We start from the raw sequence: 22,619 nt of genomic DNA on the forward strand, positions 1-22,619 counted from the left end.
CCATGGAAAAGACTCTATTAACAAAACGTAGAGGGTCCATTAATAAAATATGGGAACGAACAACATTGAATATGTCGTCAAGACCCTTGAGAAACCGAATAATAAAGTCCTATCGATGGTAAACACAGGCTTGGCAAGCACATGGTGGAAGAGGACAAAAATTATCAAGCTCTTCCCAAGATGCCTTAAGAGAAGTAAAAAAAATTGTGACAGTGAGGGATCCTTGCTTCAAGGCCTAAATTTCCTCCTAGAGCTCTATAATACGCAAAAGGTCACTATGAGAATATCGTTCATGTAAGTCATTTCAAACATCAACAACATGATCCAAATAAATGATACTTTGTGCAATCGAAGGAGAGACAAAAATGATGAACCATGATATGAGCAGTGTGTTGCAACGCTCCCATGGAGGATAGGCAAGATCATTAAGACTTGGAAGAGGAATATACCTAGTAAGGAACCCCATTTTGTTTTTGGAAGTGAGAGCCAAGCGAAAGGAACGACACCAAGAGTGGTAGTTTCCATTGGAGAGGACGGGAGAAACTAAGACAGAGGAGGGATTCTCACTAGGGTGTATGTAGAAAGGACTTGATGGATTTTGGCTAGGGTCATTAAAATGTGATGGATCTGAAACGTTATCACTGTGAGGGGACCCAAGTGCAGAAATAGAAGTGGTCATGGTAGCAGAAAAATGATATCAGTAGAGCTCTAAGAGAGAGCTCTGATACCATAAAAGAGAAAAGGACAAAGATGCAAAGACAATATAAAATGATGAAAAAGTCTATATTGATTATCCCAATATGGGCAAAATATATACAACCTGAAAGTAAAGACAAATCAAATAAAATAATAGAATATCGTTACAATCCTAATATCATCTAGAAACTACTGATATCTATACTAAACATAATAATAGAAAAGATGCCAAGGATATATTGAGGTGGTTCAAGAAATGGATTAGGCTAAGAAAGCACCAGACTTCTTCTCTTTTATCAATAACACCAAATCAGGTATAGAAAATTATATCATTTATACAATGGTATAGAAAAAAAGAAAAAACTTTTATGAGGTCTCACAAGATTGTTTTGTTTTATTATATTATAGTATAATTTTAAAAACAAACTTAGCATTAAACCCGGAACTATTTAAATATTTTGGAATTAATTTACAGCACCTCACACAATGCCATTTACTAGTTATTAATTTTGTTACATATAAATAAATAACGTAAGGGGAGTTTTGGTCGGTCACATACACTTCGAAGAAGAGTCCGACAGAAAACTCTGTGGTGTGTTTCTGTTGTTAGCAGAGAAGAAAGAAAAAATGCCGTTGAAGGTGGTGGAGGCAACAGTGTCGAGTTTTGATGGTGTTTTTGAGAAGTTCCGATCAGAGGCTGCAGGAAACAAGGCGAATCTCATCCTCTTCTTGGCTGACAATGACCCTGCCACCTCTCTCAGTTGGTGCCCTGGTATCTATGTTTCTATCCATGCATGCCCTTTTTCTTCTTTCTCCTGCACCATATTCAAATCCGACACTTTTTGCTTCAAAACTTCTGATTTAATAGCCATAAAGTGTGAATTTGTTGATTGGCTGCGCTAATTGAATTATATTTCATGGAGCATTTGAAAATTTCAACGGGAATTCTTTGCTGAACTAGCACAAAAAAAGGGTGAAGGAAGAATGGTTTTTTTTTTTTTTTTTCTGTCAATATTGGGGAAAACTGTATTGAGAATAGCTTCTCACCGATTAATTTTCTGTGCATGCTTTAATTGACTTCTTTTACTCTATGGTGGTTAATGTAAATTACCAAACGAAGTATAATATTGTTAGAATTTGGTGACAGTTACAGAGTGTTTGGTTGGGGAAAATGGAGAGGAGGGTGAGGGATTTCTATAAACTAGAGAAATCCATGAACATAGTGAGAGTTGAACTTGTGATCTACATAAAGTGTGACTATATCTTTTTTTTTTAATATTTTTCTTTTACTTGTTAGATTGTGTGAGAGCAGAACCTGTGATCTACAAGAAGCTGGAGGCTTCATCTGATGACATAGCACTTTTGAGAGCTTATGTTGGAGATAGACCAACATGGAGAAACCCCCAGCATCCATGGAGGGTGGATCCTAGGTTCAAGCTCACTGGGGTGCCAACATTGATCCGTTGGGAGAATGACACAGTCAAAGGTCGCTTGGAGGATCATGAAGCTCACGTTGAAAGCAAAATTGAAGCTCTTGTTGCTGACAAGTGACAAATGATTGCCATAGCAGAGTGTCTTAGTTGGTATCACATGGTTTAAATAATGTATGCTGCACTTTTATCTGCAATTTATCCCCTTAATACTTCATAACTTTGTTGCTAAAGAATATATTAAAGGATGAGTACCAATGGTAACCGGACAAGGGAAAGTCTATGAATCCGTGTTTGGTTTTTACAATGTGTTTCAATTTGCTTGTGATTTTAGGCAAGTGTCTACAAAATGCATAGACTGAACTTAACTAAGCCAGTGTAAAATTGAACTTTATGAGTTGAAAGAATTGAACTGTATAACTGTGTAGATTAGTTGAATTAAACTGCATAGTTTGAGTGAACTGCATCATAAAGTTCCCTAGTTTGTTCATGGCTCATTACTCATGAATTTCCCTAGTGTATCTCCTCAAAAGATCACAACAATTTTACTGTACAATCCCTGCTCTCATTTCCTAAGAGTCGACACAGAAAGTTGAGTGATAGGCATTTACATGCCACACATAATCTTATCTCATTATTGCATATATGCTTGTGCTATGTGGAAGATGAGATGAGTTTGAGCTACATTATTATACTAAAACTATTCATGGTTTTGAATTGAATAGAAATCATTGATAACCTGAGCAAAACACAATGACCGATCCATTCAGAAGCAAAGATAGACCAATTGGTTAATGGAAAATTTATCTCCTAAATTCAAAAAGCAAAATTTATCTCCTAAATTTTGTATTTTGTAGAACCCTTCTAGAGGGCCTTACTGATCCAGATTTTATTGCTTTACCAGTATTTCTGTTACATGACCTTCATTCATAATCGAAAGACAAGTGTAAATAATTCTTCACCCTTGTAAGATGACTTAAAACGACTAATTTTATGTTGCACATGCTTATGGATTGAGATAATAACACCAGACCAAACTACAAGGTGGAAGATCAAATTTTAATTCCAAAATTATGCTGTTATTTCTTCTATGAACTATGGGCTTATTTGTTTATATTTATTTTTTATAAAACAAAATTGTTTTTTAATAAAGTATGTAAATTTCTATTTTCTTGAGTGTATGTTTAATATGTTACTGTTAAAATAACTAGTTTTCTATTTTATAAGTAATAAAATTTATCTGCACTGATTTTTAAAAATCATATTTGCTATAAAAGTGCTAATTTTAAGTTTAAAAAATTGGTGGCCCTGTATTTGCATTGAATTAAAGAAAAACGTCAATGATTGTTAGTTTTTAGTTACACATGCAAAACGAAGTAGAAAAAACCATATCTTCAAGCTGATGATAGTTTACCTTGTGTCTGCTATACACACCCTTCTGCATTATCTACCTAGGCAAGAAATTCAACCACAATTCAATAAAGAAAAATTGGAAGAACTACTTTTTACCCTCATTCCTGGATTTCTCCAGAGAAGGAATATATGATAATGGGGTATCAAAATTTAAAAAGCAAAGGCATCAGATGCAATACGAGGCACAAAAATATCAGGAATATTGAATAAAGTGACTTTAAACTTAAACTCAGATGTGAACATTGCAGAAATCTACGAACACATACTTTGGGGAGGGAACAGGGCAAGGCTCCTCAGGGAATGATCATGTAAAAAAACTATAACCAAAAAATTAAGAACACACCTTATATTATTAAAAACACAAACTCCTAATTACATAAGTTCTATAGTGACTATGTTGCATGGAAACGACAATCATACCATAGATAGATAGATAGAAGGTATCAAATGAAAAGTTTTATGAGAAATATAATAATAAATCTGCACTCACCAAGATAGAGAAAAATACTAATGATTTTTAGTGTTCATGTGATCACTTTGAGTCTTGACATGTGTGATTGTATGACTCAAATTTACAATTTTCATTTTACACTGTGTAAAGAGCTTTCACTTGATACCCCACATGTATAAGAACTTTAAAAAGCTTATATTCCAAAGATGAAAAAATGAAAAAGAAAACATACGTAGATTGTTCTGCAAACATTTATATTAACAAACATATATCTAACAAGTAGGATGACAATGGATTTGATATAAATTATAATAGTAAGGAGAACAGAAAAATGGAAAAAACAAGAGAAAGGAGAAAATCCTAATAATTGAGGAAGCATATAATTCTTAACTTTATGGGAAAGAACCTGAAAACTTGATGAAAATATCAACTCTGAACATTTGAAAGCCTAGGGGACCAACTTCACTTGCTTTGAGAAAGCATCATCTGTAGCAGTTGAATATATCTCAAAATTTTAAGTCCCTTAATTTTTACTTACTATTGAATTGTCTACACATCTTTTTAGCAAATATTAGTATTACTAAATTTGTTAGCAGCATCCAAAGCTATAATTATGTTGATCACAGAAAACAGAATCATCCAAACTTGATAGGTAGACAGATAAAGTAGATATAGGGATTGTGTCCAGTGAGAGTAATTTTATGAATAAATTTAACTGCATAATTATACATTAACGTTATGTGATTAATTTAAAAACATGTTAGTTTAAAGAATACTACATGATTTTTATGTTTAACCTTGTTCAGTCAGACATTTATATTAACGATGTGCAGCTCCTCAGGTTACACGTATAAAATTAAAAACATGCAGAATATTAATTGTTATTTCAGAAGGAAACTCTGCATAATGGTTCTAACTCTCTGAAGATCTAAACTTATCTTAATCACATGTTTCAGACAAAAAATTTCATATTGATATCTGAACAGATTATCCTACATGTGCATTACTATATAACAACCAATTTTATCATGATAAGAAACAATTAAGATCGATAATAGTTGTTGCACCAAGTTATTGGACTGTTATTAGTTATAAGGAAATTTGTACTAATGACATAACTCTTATCAAACTTAAGTCATTCATGAGCTTAAATTGTAATGATTACACCTGACTTTTTCTTATTAAGTAGATCTATATTCATGTAACATATAATTAAATACTGTTAACTATTTTATCTTACAAAAGCAGATGCAGTTTTACAAATTTTCATGGAAAAAATCACATCATTCGAATCTTCTAACTGTTAGCATTCAGCACAATCACATTGATGAGGATCTCTCTCTGTGGTAAGCATGACTAGAATGAGACTTAGTTAGAACAGGTATGATGCATGACATGAGCATAAATGGTATGTATAAATAAAACCAAACCCTCAGAAATATTCTCAACACAGCAAGAATTGAAAGATGAAGTTTTGTAGTTACATGAGGGCAGTGACATTGGTGATGATGATGGTAGGTTTAGTGGCAGAAGTTGAAAGCAGTTCATGCACAACCACATTCTTCTCTTCTCTTGTGCAACTCATTCCTTGTAGGGCAGCAGTTGCTCCTTTTAGCTCAATTCCACCAACTGATGCATGTTGCAATGCCCTTAGGGCATTAGGGCAACCTTGTTTGTGTGTCCTTGTCAATGGCCCTCCAATTTCTGGGGTAGACCGTAACATGGCCTCACAACTCCCAAACAAGTGCACCACAAACTTTCAACCATGTAACCTTTCTTCTCTCTCTTTCAATGCTGATACACTATATATGAACATGGACATTGAATTTCTATACATAAAACTAAATCATATGATTCATGGTTTTACTGATTTTTATATCACATTTAATCCTAGAACTCTTCAAATTTAAACAAATGATGGTGTTATGGGTTTGTTTCATGAAGATTTAATATATAAGACCAATGTTGATTTAGAATCATGTAATTAATTTCTTGAATATTGGTGATATTTGGAATCTCTAGTCTCTCCAACATTCAGAAGGTCATTCATAGTTTTATGTTTGTTATCATTTAGACAACAATATTATTTTGCATTTAAATACAGTTTTGAAATAAAATAATCAATTTTAGTTTTCTAGAGTTATTTTAAATAAATAATAAGAGGAATTAGAGTGTATTACTATATTTTTGTTGTCCATGATTTAAAAACAGTTGGATTTTGTAAGGTATCCAAAATATTTGTTTAGTGTTCAGATTGTAGATGTTTTTTTATCTTTTATCTAAAAAGATTGAAACCAAAATACATAATAAACTTTATATGTAGTTTTTTTTTAAAATGAAAAAGGTTATAACAATCCGGCTTAATGGTTAATATTATTTTTGTTATTAAACAGTGATAAATCTTGTTTCAATAAATTTTCTTCGTGTCACAAATTTACCAAGTACTTCTAAAAACGAAAAATAAAATAGTTTTTTTCATAAAGTTTGTATGAAAACTGAAAACAAGAATTTAGAGAAGTTTTATGAATGAACTCTTACAATTTCACAGTTAATTTTAGTTTATAAAGAAATGCATCATATTTTTTTCTGAATTTTCTATATTAGAAATATTTATCGAGAAATTTGTTAAATATTGTATTAATCAATACATTAAATCATACATTGTAACATTTTTATTATGTAAGAATGTTGAGGGAAAGGAAAAAGAATTGTTATGAAGTAGTTTGTGTTGTTCTCTATGAATGTTTTGGTAGTGAAAGAAGATTAACCTTCATCGTCTCTTTATGCAGGTCAAAGCATGTGAAAAAATCAAGTTGACGATAGGATGGAATGTTATTAGAAATAAGGGTTTTTTATTGAGAAGTAATTTATGGAGTGATTTCTTATAATAATGTTCTAAGACATGGATAGATTAGTTTAACACATGTTGTATGGTTCTTTTTTATAATTGTTCAAGAGATTAAAAATGTTATAGTAAAATAAGTAATTTAACTAAGAGAAAATAATGAGATTTAAATTAAAGATAAAAAACAAATTTGATTTTTTTTAAATGGCTTATTTTCTTCAATACGGTAAAAAGATGAAAAAAAACACATAAAAAATAATTTATTATGAAAGTGAAATAAATAGTCTTGTTCTTGTAGTGAAAGTACTTTTATAAATATTCTCTTACTGAACTTTGCAATTTTTGTACAACTACAAAACATGCTACGTGGTTTTACTCATATTTAATTAATGTTCAATTTATAATGGCTAGTTCCTTCAAATTTTTAACCATGAATTTTGCATTCTTTTTCACAAATTCAGCTCCAAATTTTGGAGATAGACACACACACTATTAACCAAAATTGGGAACCGAGATCAAAATTATGGACAAAAAAAATCTAAAATTGGACTTCAATTACTATTTACCCATCATAGTTTATTCTTTTAAGACATTACCTCGTAAATCTTATTTTATTTTATTTAGATTTAAATTTAAAATTAAAACTTAATCAACTACCAATACTGAACAATATTATCTCTCGTAGCTTATTAAATATAAGCTGAACAATATTATCTCTTGTAAAAATATTTACTATCTCTTTAAAAATACAATTTGAACATCTTACTTCTAAGAAAAACCAATTTAATATTATTGCAATTTTAGTCACTCTTAACTTAAATGCATTATCACCCAAAACATGCACCAATACAAGATCAATCTTCAAATGGTAATAACAGTTCAATGCTAAGTAGGGTTAGGTTATTAGAAAATGTTCATATTATATTTTCAAAGTATTTAAAAAGGAGTGCATTTTTTTTAAATAAATTTGCGTAAAACACTTAACTCTTCTCACATATTACCATAGCTATTCTTCTATGCACATTGTCCATATATTAATAATCTTAATCAAGTTACCAAGATTCAAAAAACTAAACACGACTTCCACAATTTTGCAAGACCAAATAAATATAACTTTTTTTCTCAAAAAAATCAAATAAATAAAACTTTTAGAAACAAACATGTCTACAACTTCAGTATAAATATAAGAACACCTAGAAAAACAAACACGACAGGATTTATAGCTCTAGATAAAACAGAATCATTTGGTTTAAAGTCAATTTTTTTCTATTATAAATCGGTAATTAATTGCATTTTAAGCTATTCCTTCATGCACTTCCATAACTTTGACCTACACTCCCATAAATTTTTGTATTTCGAATCATTTCAGATTCCACGATAAAAAATAAATAAGCATTTCAAATTATATAATCCGGATTATGTATTCCAAAATAAATAAAAATATATATTTTGAATTATAAATTATGGAATAAAAAATCTAAAATACAAAATTTACATTCCCAATTACATAGTCTGGAGCACAAATTTATGGGGGAGCAGGAAGAAACATATGGAGGTTCAAGAAGAAGCTGCCTCCATTTTAATGTGAAGTTGATTTCCAAACCAAAGTAAACTGGTCCACGAAAAAAGTAACAAATTCACCAAAGCATTTAAAAGGAAGAAAGACAATGTTAAATTCGATAACTTACAATAAGTTACCTTTGTTAACCCCTTAAAACTTAAATCACATTTTTTTAATCATCACTAGCATAATGAGAAAACAATAGCACACTGATCCAGGGACAAATGAATATGTATTGTTTAATGTTTTAAGATAATACTGTGAAGAAAATGTTATAGTTTACCCATGGCCCAATTATTAAGGCTCCTCTATATGTGATGTGATGATAGTAGGTAGAAAAAAGAATCACATTCAGTGATTTGCGCCCTTGTGTGTCATAAGAAACTATATACAACACTGACTAGAATACTAGCCTATAGGAGCACAGGGGACTGCCTTCTAATTTAAAAATTTTGAATTTTGTCATCACTTGGATGAGAAATATTACATATCAAAAAAGTGGAAGAGACAAAATTACCAGTCCTTAATCCTACAAAACTTCAACACCCTCCTAGTTGAGCATGATTTGGCAAATCTAGCAATGCTTTCAACCAGAAGCAGATGCAGCTCTCTGTTTATCAAAATCCCCTTGTTCTTCCTTCGCAAACTCTTCAATCAATTCACGCTGTCTCTCTGTCAGGTTGCTGCAGAACATCACATAAAAAGAGATCAATTATATTATAGACATCTATCATACCATCACAAAGAAAAATCTTTCCCCAGACAATCTGATCCTAGACTATTTTTATTTGTGGGGTGAGCAAGAGGTGTTTATTCCCCATTTGAAGCCTCTGAATCATGATTTGGACAAAATTGAAGAGACTAACTTTTAACACAAAATCAAGGTTTGGAGCTGTTTCCAAATGGAATTTCCAGCATGCACATAGTAGTTCATAAACAACAATCGACATCAAATATAACACTCACTTTGGAATGCTGACGTTAAAATGAACGTATTGATCCCCAAGTGTGTAAGAATTTTTTGCCTTGATCCCTGTTATGAGAACAAACAAGTTAGTAAAGATGAAAAAATCACCTTAAACTGAACACTTAAAATCCATCGAACAGGTTCATGGAATTTAAAATATACTTTCACACAATGCTGTCTGGTAAAATACTCTCAAATTACCAATATACGACATCATATAACCTACCTTTCTTTTTCAAAACCACCTTTTGACCAGGTTGGGTGCCAGGACGAACCTGCCAATCACAACCCATCATCAAACATCATCAGTTACCAAAACCAAAATGCCATGAGAAATTATGTACAAAAGCAACACAAACCTTAAGAACAACATCTCCAGTAAGAGTTGGGACCTGAATCGTTCCACCCAAAATTGCCTGAAAATAAATATAGCATTCAAGTTATTTTCAATATTTAGTACTCCCCATAATGCAACAAAAACCAATAGTAAGATGTTTCAGATCCTAAACATTTACAAAATAGAAAGAAACCATAAATCTACCAGAATTAAAAAAGGTTGATGATTGCTAGTTCCCCAACCACAGATCTATTTAAATGTTCGAACACCTTCAAGTCAATCAGGAATAAACTAACATTTTCCAAAACCTGCTGTTTGTTTTTGTCCATGAAGATTTATAATTCGCAGGGTCACTTATTTAACTAGTTCTTGTCTAAAGATTTAAAAACAGAACTTATAATAAGCACATTTAGGGTGTGTTTGGATTGCAGTTAGAAAAATTAAGTTTGGTTAAATGAAACTGAAAATCTCACTCAACGGAAAGCTTTAAGGTTTTACTTTCAAAGCAACCCACGTTTGGAGCTCAATGAAACAAAATAAAAATTTGCCAAACATCATTTGTGACTTTCAATGCAAAGTAAACTTGTATTTGAGCTCCCAAACTGAAAATCAAACACACACTTAGTTTGCCAAATGATATTTTTTAGAGTTGCAAGAGGGAATGCAGGTAAATGGATTAGAATGGAGTCATTAGGATGCTAGCATCATATTGGAAGAACAATCCAAATTTTCAAATAAATGACGATGGACAGTCAAGAGATGTATTCTAAGAAGAATTCCATTATTTTTTTTTTCAAATAAATGCATAAGTGGAGTGCCTTACCAAGCCAGTTTTGTAGGAGAATTGATTTAGTTTAAATTCTACTTTCTTAAAATGGTATCAAAGTCATTCAAAGCCTATCCTAGCAAGGTGTTGGGCCTCATGTCACCCACTATTGAGTTTCCCTCTAGTCTCACACTTGAGATGTTCAATCTTCGGCATAAGGTGTGTAGAAGAGCCCACATCAAGTGGAGAAAAGGTTAGATTATAGTATATAAACTTTGTAAGATTGAATTGGTTCTTAAGAGTCTCATTCATGAATAGAGTAATGAATCTTTTCCTACATAAACAGGTTCAAGTGAAGATGAAGCATCCAAAAACCAAAACAAAAGAAAAGCGTGTGAATGAGACTCTTGTAATGAGTATTACAATTTCTTAGAACTCTTTAATGGGGAAGTTTGCAGAGCGTTACACTAATGGGGTGGCTAAAACTGTAATAATCTGAGACAGCAAATCTCTTATGGGATGGTTTCACGGACGTAGGCAAGAAGGTGCTAAATCCTGTGAATTGTGGTCCGTTCCATCTTATCAATTGGGCATGTGCATGATTGCATTGGGGCTTTTCCCCAACAGTTGTATCATAGCCATGGTGGGTAACACAAGTTTGAGATGTTGATATTTGATTAACAAGTAAACTTTAGTTTTGGTAAATACAATTCAAGGGCTTATAATGCAGAAATGTCTCGATCTGGCTTTAGTAGATGAAAAAGTTGACTTACATGAATGAAAAGGTAGGGAAAAAGATCCAAATAAAGTTGTGAGCATGATTAGGTTAGCTCTTGTCATCAAGTATGTGATGAAGGACACAGCATTGAAGGCCTTGTGTGGAAGAAACTCAAGAAGAACTATGCATCCAAGCTGACAAAATGGAGATGAGAGGTAATCCCCATAACTACACTAATAAATCAACCCCTTGTGACAATTCTTAAATGCATATGCCAATCTATAATGAGGAGTGGCATTGTAGTCGTTGGCCTAACTTTTAAGGCCATACAAACCTGTGATTGAAACATTGCTATTAGGGAACACAATGTCGAAGTTGGATGAGGTGACTTGTGCTCCAAAGGAAAGAGGGAATGATGAGAAACGAAAATATTGATACTGAAGGTTAAGCATTAGCCCTGGAGTAGACCAACTAAGAAAGGAGTCAATCAAGGAGACATGATGGATTCAGAGGAAGAACAAAATTGCAACCACATCAGTAACATGATATGAGAAACATGCAACATTACTGTTGTAGGGAGAAGGATTTGCGAGATCAATGCAACAGATGAGGGAGGAACTGGAAAAAACTAAGTTATCTATAGAGATAATGACAACTCAAGGCTAACATGGTAAAAAACTTAGATGAAGATGTGTAGATTGGCAACTGCAGGAGGTTGCTAAATCAAAATAAGAGATGGATTTTAGTACTTCAAAGAACACTTGTAGAGACCATGCGATGTTTAACAACTTGAAAACTAGCTAAGAGTTTGAGCATTTCACGTTAGGAAATATGAAGTGAAAATGAAAGACGTTTGGAGTGAGAAAATGGTTTGTATCTTTTGTTGCTGCCAGTATCACTTCATTGGAGAATATGGCACTTCAAGGGTATGCTGGTACAAAGTAGGAATGAAAGGTGTACAAGGGAGGCACTTGGCTTTGGAAGGGAAGGCAATAGTCACAGCAAAGTCGAGAAGGCAAAATTTTGCAAAGAGGAGCTATTATGAAATTTTAATTGAAAGAAGTGTTGGAAAGAAATTTCAGTTTACCAAATAAATTTAGTAGGAGGAAAGTATTTTCATTCTTGGACTCAACCAAAATGAGAGGGTCTGCGGAGAAATGGGATAGCCAGGGTTATTGATAGTAGATGGCAGACTATGGCAGTCAGCCAGCAAAAAGCATTCTAGCAAATTGCCAATGTATGGCAACCAAAATAAAAATAAAAATGCATGATAAATATTGAAAAATTATGAAATAAGTCAAAATCTTACAATAAAATCCAGTTTTTTACTTTAAATAACAATGAAATGATAACAAAACAGCCTTTTCAATAAAGGCATGGTGGTTTGTAGATCGGTTGGTTGGAATATTCCAAGGTGGAAGTAGTAGACAGTCAGAGAGGTCAATGGGTGGTTGCCAGAGATAGTGGTCACAGCATGGTGGTTTGTTGGTTGGTTGGAATAATCCAAGGTGGAACTAGTAGACAGTCAGACAGGCCATTGGGTGGTTGCCAGAGATAGTGGTCACAGTTGTTGGTGGCTGTGGGATAAGATAACGGATGTTCATCGAGTCTCCTTAATGAATGGAATCGTGAATTTTTTTTTCCTTTACAATAAAGAGATCATGAAAAGAAGATGAAATATCGCAACCAAAGCAAGCAAAGAAAGCAGATGCAAGCGAGTGACCATTTGTGAGAGTTCACTGTAATGAGAGATATCATTTCTTAGAACTCTTCATAAAGGGTATTATTAAGGCATGTGTAGTGACAATATGGAAATGGTTAAAATTCTTGTAATCATATTTGAGATGGAGAAATTATCGGGAAAAACCTATGAATGTAACCAAGAAGTGTTTGAATCAAATCAATTACTACGTCATGACTATTTAATTCATATATTTGCCAGCCACCATGGAATATACTAGAATGGTAAATAAAATACAAACAGAGCCGACAATATAAATTATTATTATGAAAAATACACATCTATACATAATTTAATTTCTGTATGGCATGTTTATCTCCGTTTCTAATTCACATTATTTTTCAAATCTGCATAAGAAATAAGTAAACCACACACAGAAGTAACTTTTAGTTGCTTCAGGCTGATTGGAGTCTAGAGGCAACTGCAATCCGTGTCAAACATGACGGTCGTAATGCTAGGGGAAGGTGATTTACACAAAAAGGCTTACTTTGGTAAAAGGAAAAGTAAAGATTATCCCTCTCCCCTCCCAACCCCAATGAAGGTGTCACAACTCCATAGTGTTAAGAATAGGTGGAGCATTTCACTGATCCCAGATTGACAACAAATATGCAAAAATATGTCCAACTTGGTCAAAACATTTTCTCTATCTATGCCATGACACCAATTTGCTTCCCCAGAATTATAAACTGATACTACGAACAAATACAGGTATACGTAAATAGAAAGCTGAAAAAAATCAACTAGAAATAGGCTTCAAACTGTTTAATAGAGAAACATTACCTGAGTGATACTTAAGGCAGCATCTACATGAATATCAGATCCTTCTCTACGGAAGACAGGATCTTCCCTGACCTGCTCAAAGGAAAATGATAAATAAATAATTGGGCTTGAGAGAAGATATAGGAGAAAAATGGAAATGATGACCAAGTAATGAATAGATTAAACAGTCACCTTAATAGTAACATAAAGATCACCAGGGTTATCTCCATCAGGATCTGCACCGCCACTTCTATAAACCTTTATAGTTTCATTGTTGTCAATTCCTACATATGTAAGAGCATGTCAATCGCTCAACCCATTTTTTTTTTCCTTTTAGCTCCCACAATTAATAAAATCAAATTAGTCAATAGAAAGATAGTCAACACCCAACATTGCTCTAAATTATTAAAAGGTCAGTGATCAAAAGCATTAACTTTACTATATGTAAAATACGGTAGCTTGTTTCTGATTGTACTCGTTGTCAGATTAATACTAATACATAATGGCAAAAGTCAGAGTTAGTAATTGATCTCTTCCTAGCTTTTACCAAACAAACTTTATTCCAAAAAGCAATATAAGGAAAAATCCATAGGAAAACTACTCATTCATTTGACTTATTTCTTCGCAACTTGTAATATGAATATGATTCACCCAAAACAATGCACTGTAAAATTTTAAGTTGTTACCAGCCATAATATCCAATTTGATTGATTTTGTTCCTTTGGTAACCTTTGCCCCATTGCATGACTTGCAGAAATTCTGACACCATCAAAGAAAAGAACAAAATTACAAGCTAATTGTATGAAAAATAAGTACAAATACATGAATATGATGAATCTACACTATTCATTGTATAATTTATTTATATGGATTGCCGCTAAATAGGAAATAGAAAAGCAACAATAATAAGCAACATGGCAAGTTACATGAATCACAGCCAAATCCACTGTATCCAAATTTACAGAATAAGAGAATTGATATGAAAAAAGTTAAATGTTTGCATCATACCGATACAATTTTGCCAGTTCCCTTACAGGTACCACAAGTACTCTCCATCCTAAATATGCCAGTTTGTACAAATGTCTGGACATATAACAAAAGCCATCAGGTTAACATCATTATCATGATAATAACAATAATAATACATTATTAACGAAATTTATATTTAAGACAATACTGACCACTCCTGATCCTTTACAGCGCTTACAAGTTTCAGGTCTTGTACCAGGAGGAACACCACTCCCACCTGAAATAGTCAACAAAGAAAAAATTTGTCACCTTCCAGTGCACATGCCTTGCAAACTAAATTACACATAGTAGAGACAGCTAAAATCTAAGAATGTAAATTATGTTTAAGTCATGACCATACCACAAGTGTTACAGAGCACTTCTGTTTGAAATGTAACATTTTTGGTGCATCCTCGGACAGCTTCCATAAAAGATAGTTCAATAAAAGTCTGTGAACAATAATAGAGCAAGTTGCATTTCCACAAATAAGTGCCAGAATAGTTAGAAATGTCCAGAAGATATGAAGAGAAAAAGAACCTTGACATCTTCTCCACCAATATTCTGATGAAAAAAGCTCTTGACAAAATCCTGACCACAATTTGAGGGAAATGCTAAGAGAAAAGCACAGTATTCTTCAAATGTGGGACATGTAATTCAAGCAAATTTCTTAGACAATTTTTATTTATTATAATGCAATTATTTATTGAATCATAATTTTCTAATTATTATTTTCTACTACAATTAAATTTAAAAGCAGAACAGAGGCACAAACAAACATAACATATACAAATTAAGATGCTTGATTGTTTGTATGATTATTGAAGCTGTGTATTTGTAAACTATTAAAAACTAAACAGATTATTCCACCATTAAACTGTACTAGTAACTGATGCAGCTGCATGATTAGTGTCTGAACAGAACAGAACAGAACAACAACAATAATAACATCACATTTAAAATTAGAACTACATAGTTATTTCTATTAAGCAAAATTCCTAATAAAATATCTACAGCAATGAAGACAAAACTACCAAAAAATTATATAGAACGAACCAATACACAGTGAGACATGACCAATAGCAAGAATATAGAAAGCAGCAAGTAATTACATGATCTCGAAATATCTGCTCAAATGGATTAAAGCCACTGTCACCTCCAAAACCAGAGCTTTGTTGGTTTACGTATGCATTATGGCCAATCTACATATCCATATTAAATCAAATCAAATCACTGAGATGATTAATAAATAAGATAAAACAAGAGTATGTATGGAAAAGACTAGTTTCAAGATTTCAGACACTTTTGGGGGTTAAAAAGTTGTTTGCAATATCAGATGTGTGTATCATTGAACTTGGTAAAAGCTTCTTTTTTTTCTGAAAATTAAATTGACTATGACTCTTGAAAATTTTAGCTTATAATTGTTTTCCAATAGCATTTTTTCCCTTTCAACTTTATACTTTTGTTTGCTATTTTCCAATAACAAACAAAATTTATTATCTTAAAACTAATTTTCATTATAATCTATTATAAGAATAATTGACTATCCATATAATCAATTATAGCAATAACATGATTTTTACAGCTATCCCAAACACATCTAAAAAAAGGTGATAATTGTAACCGCCTAATCCTTTTGTTCAACTTTTCCCCCTCAAATATCTCTATCCTCCAACTTCATAAAACAGAGGTCTCCTGAGTCCAGCTATTATTCCCTTGTTATGCTCTTATGATCTATAATGTAGGTTTCTTGTGAATAAAATCAGTAACCTGCCCTATAAATTTACCCCAATAGAGTAACAAAAAATGTTTGGCAAAGGTAACAAAAGTATTTCTGGAAAAGCATAAGACCTGATCATACTGTTGACGCTTTTCCTCATCCTTCAAAACCTACAATGCAGTTATTCAAAGGGGGAGGAGTCAAGAAATCATAATCCAGTTCACTCATCACATAACAATTTACAGTGGAGCTCTACATAAATAACAAGCACAACAACAGTACACCTCATATGCCATTGAAACTTCTTGAAACTTCTTTTCAGCTTCAGGGTCATCTTTGTTTGTGTCTGGATGGAGCTTCTTTGCAAGCTGAAGAATATGAAGAAAATAAAAAGTAAGAAAAAAGGCAGAAATAGAATTATTTCAGACAAATAACTCAAGCTCATCGAGTGCATTTGAAGAATTTGTCACGAGAATAAAGGAAAAATAAAGGGAACTACATGAAATATTTTCACAAACATACAACTACTGTAGGTACTAAAATCTTACAGAGGGATGTATTACGAATAAGAAAATCATAAAACAGGTGCCAACAACCAAGTATAAAATTAAACAGCAAAAGGAGAAAAGACGTATTTCTGTATTATATAACATTAATGAGTGGTTGGCATACGTAACAGCAATATGATAGAAAACAAGCTCTACCCACACAATCCAAACAACCATTTTAATCTCGCCCACTTGGGAAATGACAGCAATACATACTATAAGAAAAGGAAACAGTTTGCAAAACGTTTTGGGCAAGACTTGGAATTAAAAGAGAATGTAACATGTGACACCTTTCAACCAGGATAGGTAAGAAATCACAATATTTTACCAGGAAATAAGTCAAATGTTCACTTAAAGCTTCAAAAATGTTCGTTGATGCAAAAATACATTTATATTAAACTAGTCAAGTAAAACCTACCCCATAGTATGCTTTCTTTATTTCAGAAGAACTTGCATTCTTACTCACACCAAGCACTTCATAATAGTCTCTAGCCAATGATGCTGAAAAGAAATTGAGGGGAAAAAATAAATCATTCAAATTCAAGGGACACTAAACAAATATATCCATCCAGGGGAAAGACCAAACCAGAAATTGCTGAGCTAATTCAACAAAAGTAGCATTAACTTCGGGCCACTTATACTTCATCACCAAAGGAAAAGACAAAATACAAGCCATGAATAACCAAACAAGATTTCCAAATGCATTTCGGTGTGACATCAGCAAGAATGAAAAGTAAGGCAAGCACATAAAGGTAATCCACATTTTATACCCGACCCATGAATGGACCTGGATGTCCCCAAATATGTATTAGCTGCTCCATATAGCAACCAGTTCTTCAAAGTAATACCATTTCCAACTGCAATTAGACAGAGAAGAAAAGATCAGCTAAAAACAAACAGAAAATCACAGAGACCACTTTTTTAATAAGATGTTCAATACAACATAAGAAAAACAACATTAGGACCAACAATTGTCAAACTAATCCAAAAACAACTGACTCATTCGCAGAGTCTTATTCCTTTGTATAATCGCACAACAAAACTAAAAATCCAAAGCAAAAATTGAAACTTGCATTATTATCTTCAACACATACCTTTTGGAAATAAGTTCCCGATGACTCTGGGTGGATTACAACGTCCCGAATTCAATGTCCTAAAACCCCTTTGGCACACTCCTTCATATACCTGAGATTTATCCAAAATAAATCAACCAAACATAACAAAATTGCATCAAAGTAGGCAGAGAAAACGTCTCAAAATTCGAAGTTGGATGATGAATGAAAAATCAAAGGGCGAGAACGATGAAGGGTTGTTCAGTACAGGTTCGTCGGCGTGACGGATGAATTTAGCGGGCAGCGATCGGAGGAGCCTAACGCCATTGGAGCGAAGCATTTGGGAGCACTTCGATGAAAAGTGTTGAATCTTTGGAAGGAGAATTGGGGATTTCTGAATGTGAGCAATAATAGCCCTAAAACCCCTTCCAAAAACCCTAATGCTTTGAGCAATTGGATGGAAGGTTCTAGTTGTCAGTAAGAGAAGAGGGGGCAGAGAAAGGTTTAAACTTAATTTTTAAGAAAATGTACTTTATAATAATTTCATACAATAAAAAGAAACACAATTAGTTCTGCAATTGTTTCTTAGCACATCTCTCAATATAATCACGAAAATAAATTTTTATAATTCTTATATTTTTTTAAGAATATTCTTTCAAATATAGTAAAATGATTTTGTATTGTACATTGCGAAAACGTTCGAAAAAATATATACTTCATAAACAGAAAAAGAACATATTAAATTTTACAATTTAAAATTAATTTTTAATTCTTTTAAATTAATCATTCTAAAACATTTCGTAATAAAAAATCCTCCTTGAACTCACCTCCGTGACGCCATTACAAATCTATTGTGGAGGCCTTAGTAAACATAAAATTTAAGATTCTAAAAATTATCTTATTCAGAGAACTTAAAAAAAAAACAATGACATGTTGATAACTTTAATTAAAAATATAATCGAATTACAACGTTATTTAACTTATTAATTATTTGTATATGTTATTATTATATAATTATTAAATTAGTATTTTAATCATCAAAATATCCCTTTTCAAAATCTTCAAATAAAAATTCATAAAACTTTCTCTTTGATACTTTAAAAATAATTGTTTTAGTTGTAGTGTTGAATGAATAAGTACACTTAAACATATGCTTAAGTTCATATCCATTTAAGTACGTGTCTTGTCTAAATTCGTATTTAAAATGAAAAAATTCTCAGATCAATAATTTTGTGACTTTATTTTCAGAAAAAATCACATAAAGTCATTTGATTATATATATATATATATATATATATATATATATATATATATGGGGAGAGAATATATGAAAAAAATAGGATAACAAGTTACTCTTATAATATATTTCTTATATCTATCATAAATTTTATATTTATCATATTTTCATAATCTCTATAATTCTCAACCCTCATAATATTTCATACTATAATTATATGATTCATAATACTGTAATTTTCATAAGTTTGCATCCTAATTAAATTCGCATGAAACACTCAAGATCAAAATATAGACTTAAACGAATGTTTATTGTATAACATTAATAAGACATTAGTCCAATAAAAACAATATCATTTTAAATCCAAAGTTTATAATAATATTTTAGGTTTTCATTTTTATATAGTATTTAACATTTTCATATCTCCTCAATGAATAAGAGAAAAACTTTAACCCACTCATTATAGGGAAAAAAATATTACCTGGTGGGTTTAAGTAATGCAATAGTTGTTAATAAAGTTTGCCTCTATTGTGGTTTTTATTCTGTTTGTTTTTTAATACATCATATGAACATTAAATTTAATATTTTGAAATATATTAAAAAACCTTTAATATATCAACATTGATATATTTTCTATTTCAATAAAAAAAATCAACTGAAAATTTGGACTCAAGGTTGATGCACCATAACTAATATATGCTAAGAAGGGTTTCTTTAAATAGTTAGGTCAAAGAAAATGTTTTTATCTATAATAAAATAAATATTGTTTTTAAGAATTCAAATATAAAGTTAAGAATGGTCACACATGATGGAAAGAACAAATTGACCTTTATACTCTTTCTCTTAAGCTTTTTAGTTGAAGGTAGACAAGTTTTCTATATAGATTGATGTATCGTTAGATTCAAATCTCGAATTAAATAACTAATTTTCAATAGATGCAAATTAATTCCGAACTGTACGATCTAAATTACATTTTTTTAAATGTTAAAATTTTAAATAGTTCTTTCATAAATATTAATAAAAATGTACAACTAAATTAAAATTTAGTTTTATACTTACCAAAGAGTCATAGAAGTGATAGGATGAAACAAAAAATAGCATTAAGGACTAATTTGTAGATTATCACATTAAACAAGTTTAAAAAGTTATTAGGTTGTCATTATTTCCTCGTTAAGGTAAAGGCTCACCAAAAGCTCCATAAATAAGACATGAATGTGAAATATTTAATATTTTTACACCTTTTGTAGTGATCGTAATTGACTAAAATCGAACACTTTCTTGAATTTTGTAAGTAACTAATCAGAGGAATGGACACAAAGAGAGCAAACAATCAACATAGAGTGGAGAGTCAAAGAAGTTGTAAGACTAAGTGTAATCTCAACCCATAAGAAGAAGTTTTAAAATAATTTAATAAACTATTAAATCATTCAAATATAACTTCAAATTTTCACCTAAATATATTTTTCATTACAGTAATGGTGCATTGTATTAATTGTAACATCTCATTTAATAATTGTTAAATAATGGAAGGAGGTTAATATAGAGTATTAATATAGTCATCCAAAATAATTATAGTAATGTTGACTATATTTACAACATTGTCAGGAAATAGAGTTAAAGGAAAGTTCCAACTCTAAAACAAAAAATACACTCTGATATTACCACAAGCAAGTCTTACTATACCGTCTCAACTCCTATCCAAGAAGGGATACCTACATCTTTCTATGCTCTCATAATAGTGATCATTACAAAAGAAACGACCAAGCACAAACACACAGAAATGGAAAGGTTGTTCAAAAAATACTTTCCTAGTAGAAACTTTGAACGCCTATCTTGAACATTGCAATTAATTTTTTTATGAGAAGTTTTTCTTTTTTTGGAGATTTTGTGCATATTTTTGGTATTCACATCACTGATAAAATGTTAGTAGTCTGTACCATCTCAGCCTGTTGTCTGAATGCATACCTTCTGCTCAGATTTTCTGTCTAGCGCTTTTACTGAACAACATAGTATTGCTTACAGCATCTGTAGTTCTAATTTATCCCCTATTCAACTACCACCTAGACATAATGTATGAATCTTCAAAATCATAGGAAAAGTTTATATCGAACAACACCATTAAAAGGTAAACATAATCAAAACATATCAACTTAAAGTATTAGCATTTAGAGAATGAAACTAAAGTCACGATAAACTATTCAAAGTCTTTATAGTATAGTTTCTAACAAACCACCAAGTCAAATGCCCATCCTATAGGATTTTTTCTAGTTCACTCCCACGCTATATGACATATCCAGTCTATTAGGCCATTTTATAGTTATTACTATTGAACCACATCTTCAACGACCTAATTCAAGATGCTATAGTAGTGCAATCGGAATTATGCAAACAGATAATATCAATGTGAAGTTACAGTCATAAAACAAAAAATTTTATCATACCGAAAAGCTTTCCCCTTCTTTACACCTTCAAATACATACATGTGTGACACCAAAAGAATGAACATCATAGGTATTTTATCGAAACAACGCATAGAAAAAGAAGCATGGCATCTTTTAAATCAAAGGCAGGTAGATCAAAGATTCAAGGGAGGGAATGGGAAAAGTAAAGGCGAGGTCCTACCAAAAATAAAACCATATGTAGCCACCAGGACCTTATTCACGAGGATTATTCCCACAAACGTAGCCACCAACATACATCCCAAAATGTAAAACCGTAAACCCATCACTTACAATTTTTTCCCCAATTCGCACAGGGTTTTTGATTCCTTCTCGTGCGCAATGTTTTGGTTTGTGAAAGGGGTTTTGCTTTGTGAACGTGAACCTTAACCTCGTCGGGACGCATTTCTGCCACGGAGTCACATTGCGTGGGTTGACGATGAAGGTCGACGTTGTTGTATAGGATGGAGGTTGTTGTCAAGTTCCTACGTTTGCGACAAAGTGATGTCGATGATGGAGGTTTCCAGTGAGTGTGGAGGTTTCGAGTGATGAAGGCTTCGAGTGAGTGAGTGTGGAGGTTTCGAGGTATGTCAATTGCTTCTAACTTACTAACTTAGAAAAAAAAAATTGTCTGAACGAACATAATAACATGAAAATATTTTATTTTTAATAAAAAATAATAGGATTTTTACATATGAAATATGTTCGTAGGTAAAGTTTTTTAAAATAATTTTTATATATTTTTTATGATATTTGTTATCTACGCAGAATTTCATAGGTAATGCTTTGTAGAAAAGTTTTCAACCAAAGTGAGTCATGGTTACCTATGAAACTTTCGTACGTAATTTACTTTCTATTACCCACGAATGTATACTTTATCTATGACTACTTTTCGTAGATAAAATAAAATTATCTACGAAAAATATTTCGTAGAT

The 22,619-nt window shown here is 31.9% G+C and overlaps 3 protein-coding genes and 1 long non-coding RNA gene across 5 annotated transcripts; 2 read left to right on the top strand and 2 right to left on the bottom strand.

Annotated features, from left to right (window-relative positions):
- Positions 1–17: 17 nt before the first annotated feature.
- Positions 18–5,614, bottom strand: LOC146888655 (uncharacterized). The gene is made up of 4 exons (XR_014989561.1): positions 5,475–5,614; positions 4,397–4,476; positions 3,541–3,573; positions 18–1,511 (listed from the first exon to the last, which is right to left on the bottom strand). It is a non-coding gene; the product is annotated as an uncharacterized LOC146888655 (long non-coding RNA).
- LOC114175644 (thioredoxin-like protein Clot) lies at positions 1,239–2,433 on the top strand. The gene is made up of 2 exons (XM_028060416.2): positions 1,239–1,468; positions 1,994–2,433. The coding sequence occupies exons 1-2, from the start codon at positions 1,324–1,326 to the stop codon at positions 2,245–2,247; spliced, it is 399 nt and encodes a 132-aa protein (XP_027916217.1). The 5' UTR covers positions 1,239–1,323; the 3' UTR covers positions 2,248–2,433.
- LOC114187531 (protein LIM2) lies at positions 4,491–6,888 on the top strand. The gene is made up of 2 exons (XM_085669565.1): positions 4,491–5,757; positions 6,780–6,888. Exons 1-2 carry the CDS (start codon positions 5,457–5,459, stop codon positions 6,791–6,793), a joined length of 315 nt encoding a protein of 104 aa, XP_085525691.1. The 5' UTR covers positions 4,491–5,456; the 3' UTR covers positions 6,794–6,888.
- A 1,325-nt stretch (positions 6,889–8,213) lies between these two features.
- LOC114179175 (chaperone protein dnaJ GFA2, mitochondrial-like) lies at positions 8,214–18,513 on the bottom strand. 2 transcript variants are annotated; one of them, XR_014989764.1, is made up of 19 exons: positions 18,278–18,513; positions 18,052–18,142; positions 17,728–17,814; positions 17,376–17,458; positions 16,694–16,777; positions 16,541–16,579; positions 15,802–15,891; positions 15,230–15,280; positions 15,054–15,141; positions 14,866–14,930; positions 14,693–14,767; positions 14,371–14,443; positions 13,877–13,968; positions 13,706–13,777; positions 9,723–9,779; positions 9,590–9,638; positions 9,363–9,429; positions 8,914–9,079; positions 8,214–8,447 (listed from the first exon to the last, which is right to left on the bottom strand). XR_014989764.1 is itself a non-coding variant. In XM_028065454.2 (18 exons), the coding sequence occupies exons 1-18, from the start codon at positions 18,347–18,349 to the stop codon at positions 8,983–8,985; spliced, it is 1,332 nt and encodes a 443-aa protein (XP_027921255.2). In that variant the 5' UTR covers positions 18,350–18,513; the 3' UTR covers positions 8,607–8,982. The 2 variants fall into 2 exon arrangements, 1 of the variants encoding a protein (XP_027921255.2); XM_028065454.2 differs by lacking the exon at positions 8,214–8,447 and having other exon boundaries at positions 8,607–9,079.
- Positions 18,514–22,619: the final 4,106 nt, after the last annotated feature.

Source organism: Vigna unguiculata, chromosome 1, assembly GCF_037176805.1.
Source record: "Vigna unguiculata cultivar grain cowpea cultivar isolate G323 ecotype 2 chromosome 1, ASM3717680v1, whole genome shotgun sequence".
Classification (NCBI taxonomy): Eukaryota; Viridiplantae; Streptophyta; class Magnoliopsida; order Fabales; family Fabaceae; genus Vigna; species Vigna unguiculata.

Coding starts and splice junctions, on each gene's coding strand:
- LOC114179175 (XM_028065454.2), bottom strand. CDS start 18,349: ATGCTTCGCTCCAATGGCGTTAGGCTCCTCCGATCGCTGCCCGCTAAA. Junction 17,815..18,051: donor CGGGAACTTATTTCCAAAAG/GTATGTGTTGAA, acceptor GTCTAATTGCAG/TTGGAAATGGTATTACTTTG. Junction 15,142..15,229: donor TTGGTGGAGAAGATGTCAAG/GTTCTTTTTCTC, acceptor TATTGTTCACAG/ACTTTTATTGAACTATCTTT.
- LOC114187531 (XM_085669565.1), top strand. CDS start 5,457: ATGAAGTTTTGTAGTTACATGAGGGCAGTGACATTGGTGATGATGATG.
- LOC114175644 (XM_028060416.2), top strand. CDS start 1,324: ATGCCGTTGAAGGTGGTGGAGGCAACAGTGTCGAGTTTTGATGGTGTT. Junction 1,469..1,993: donor CTCTCTCAGTTGGTGCCCTG/GTATCTATGTTT, acceptor TTTACTTGTTAG/ATTGTGTGAGAGCAGAACCT.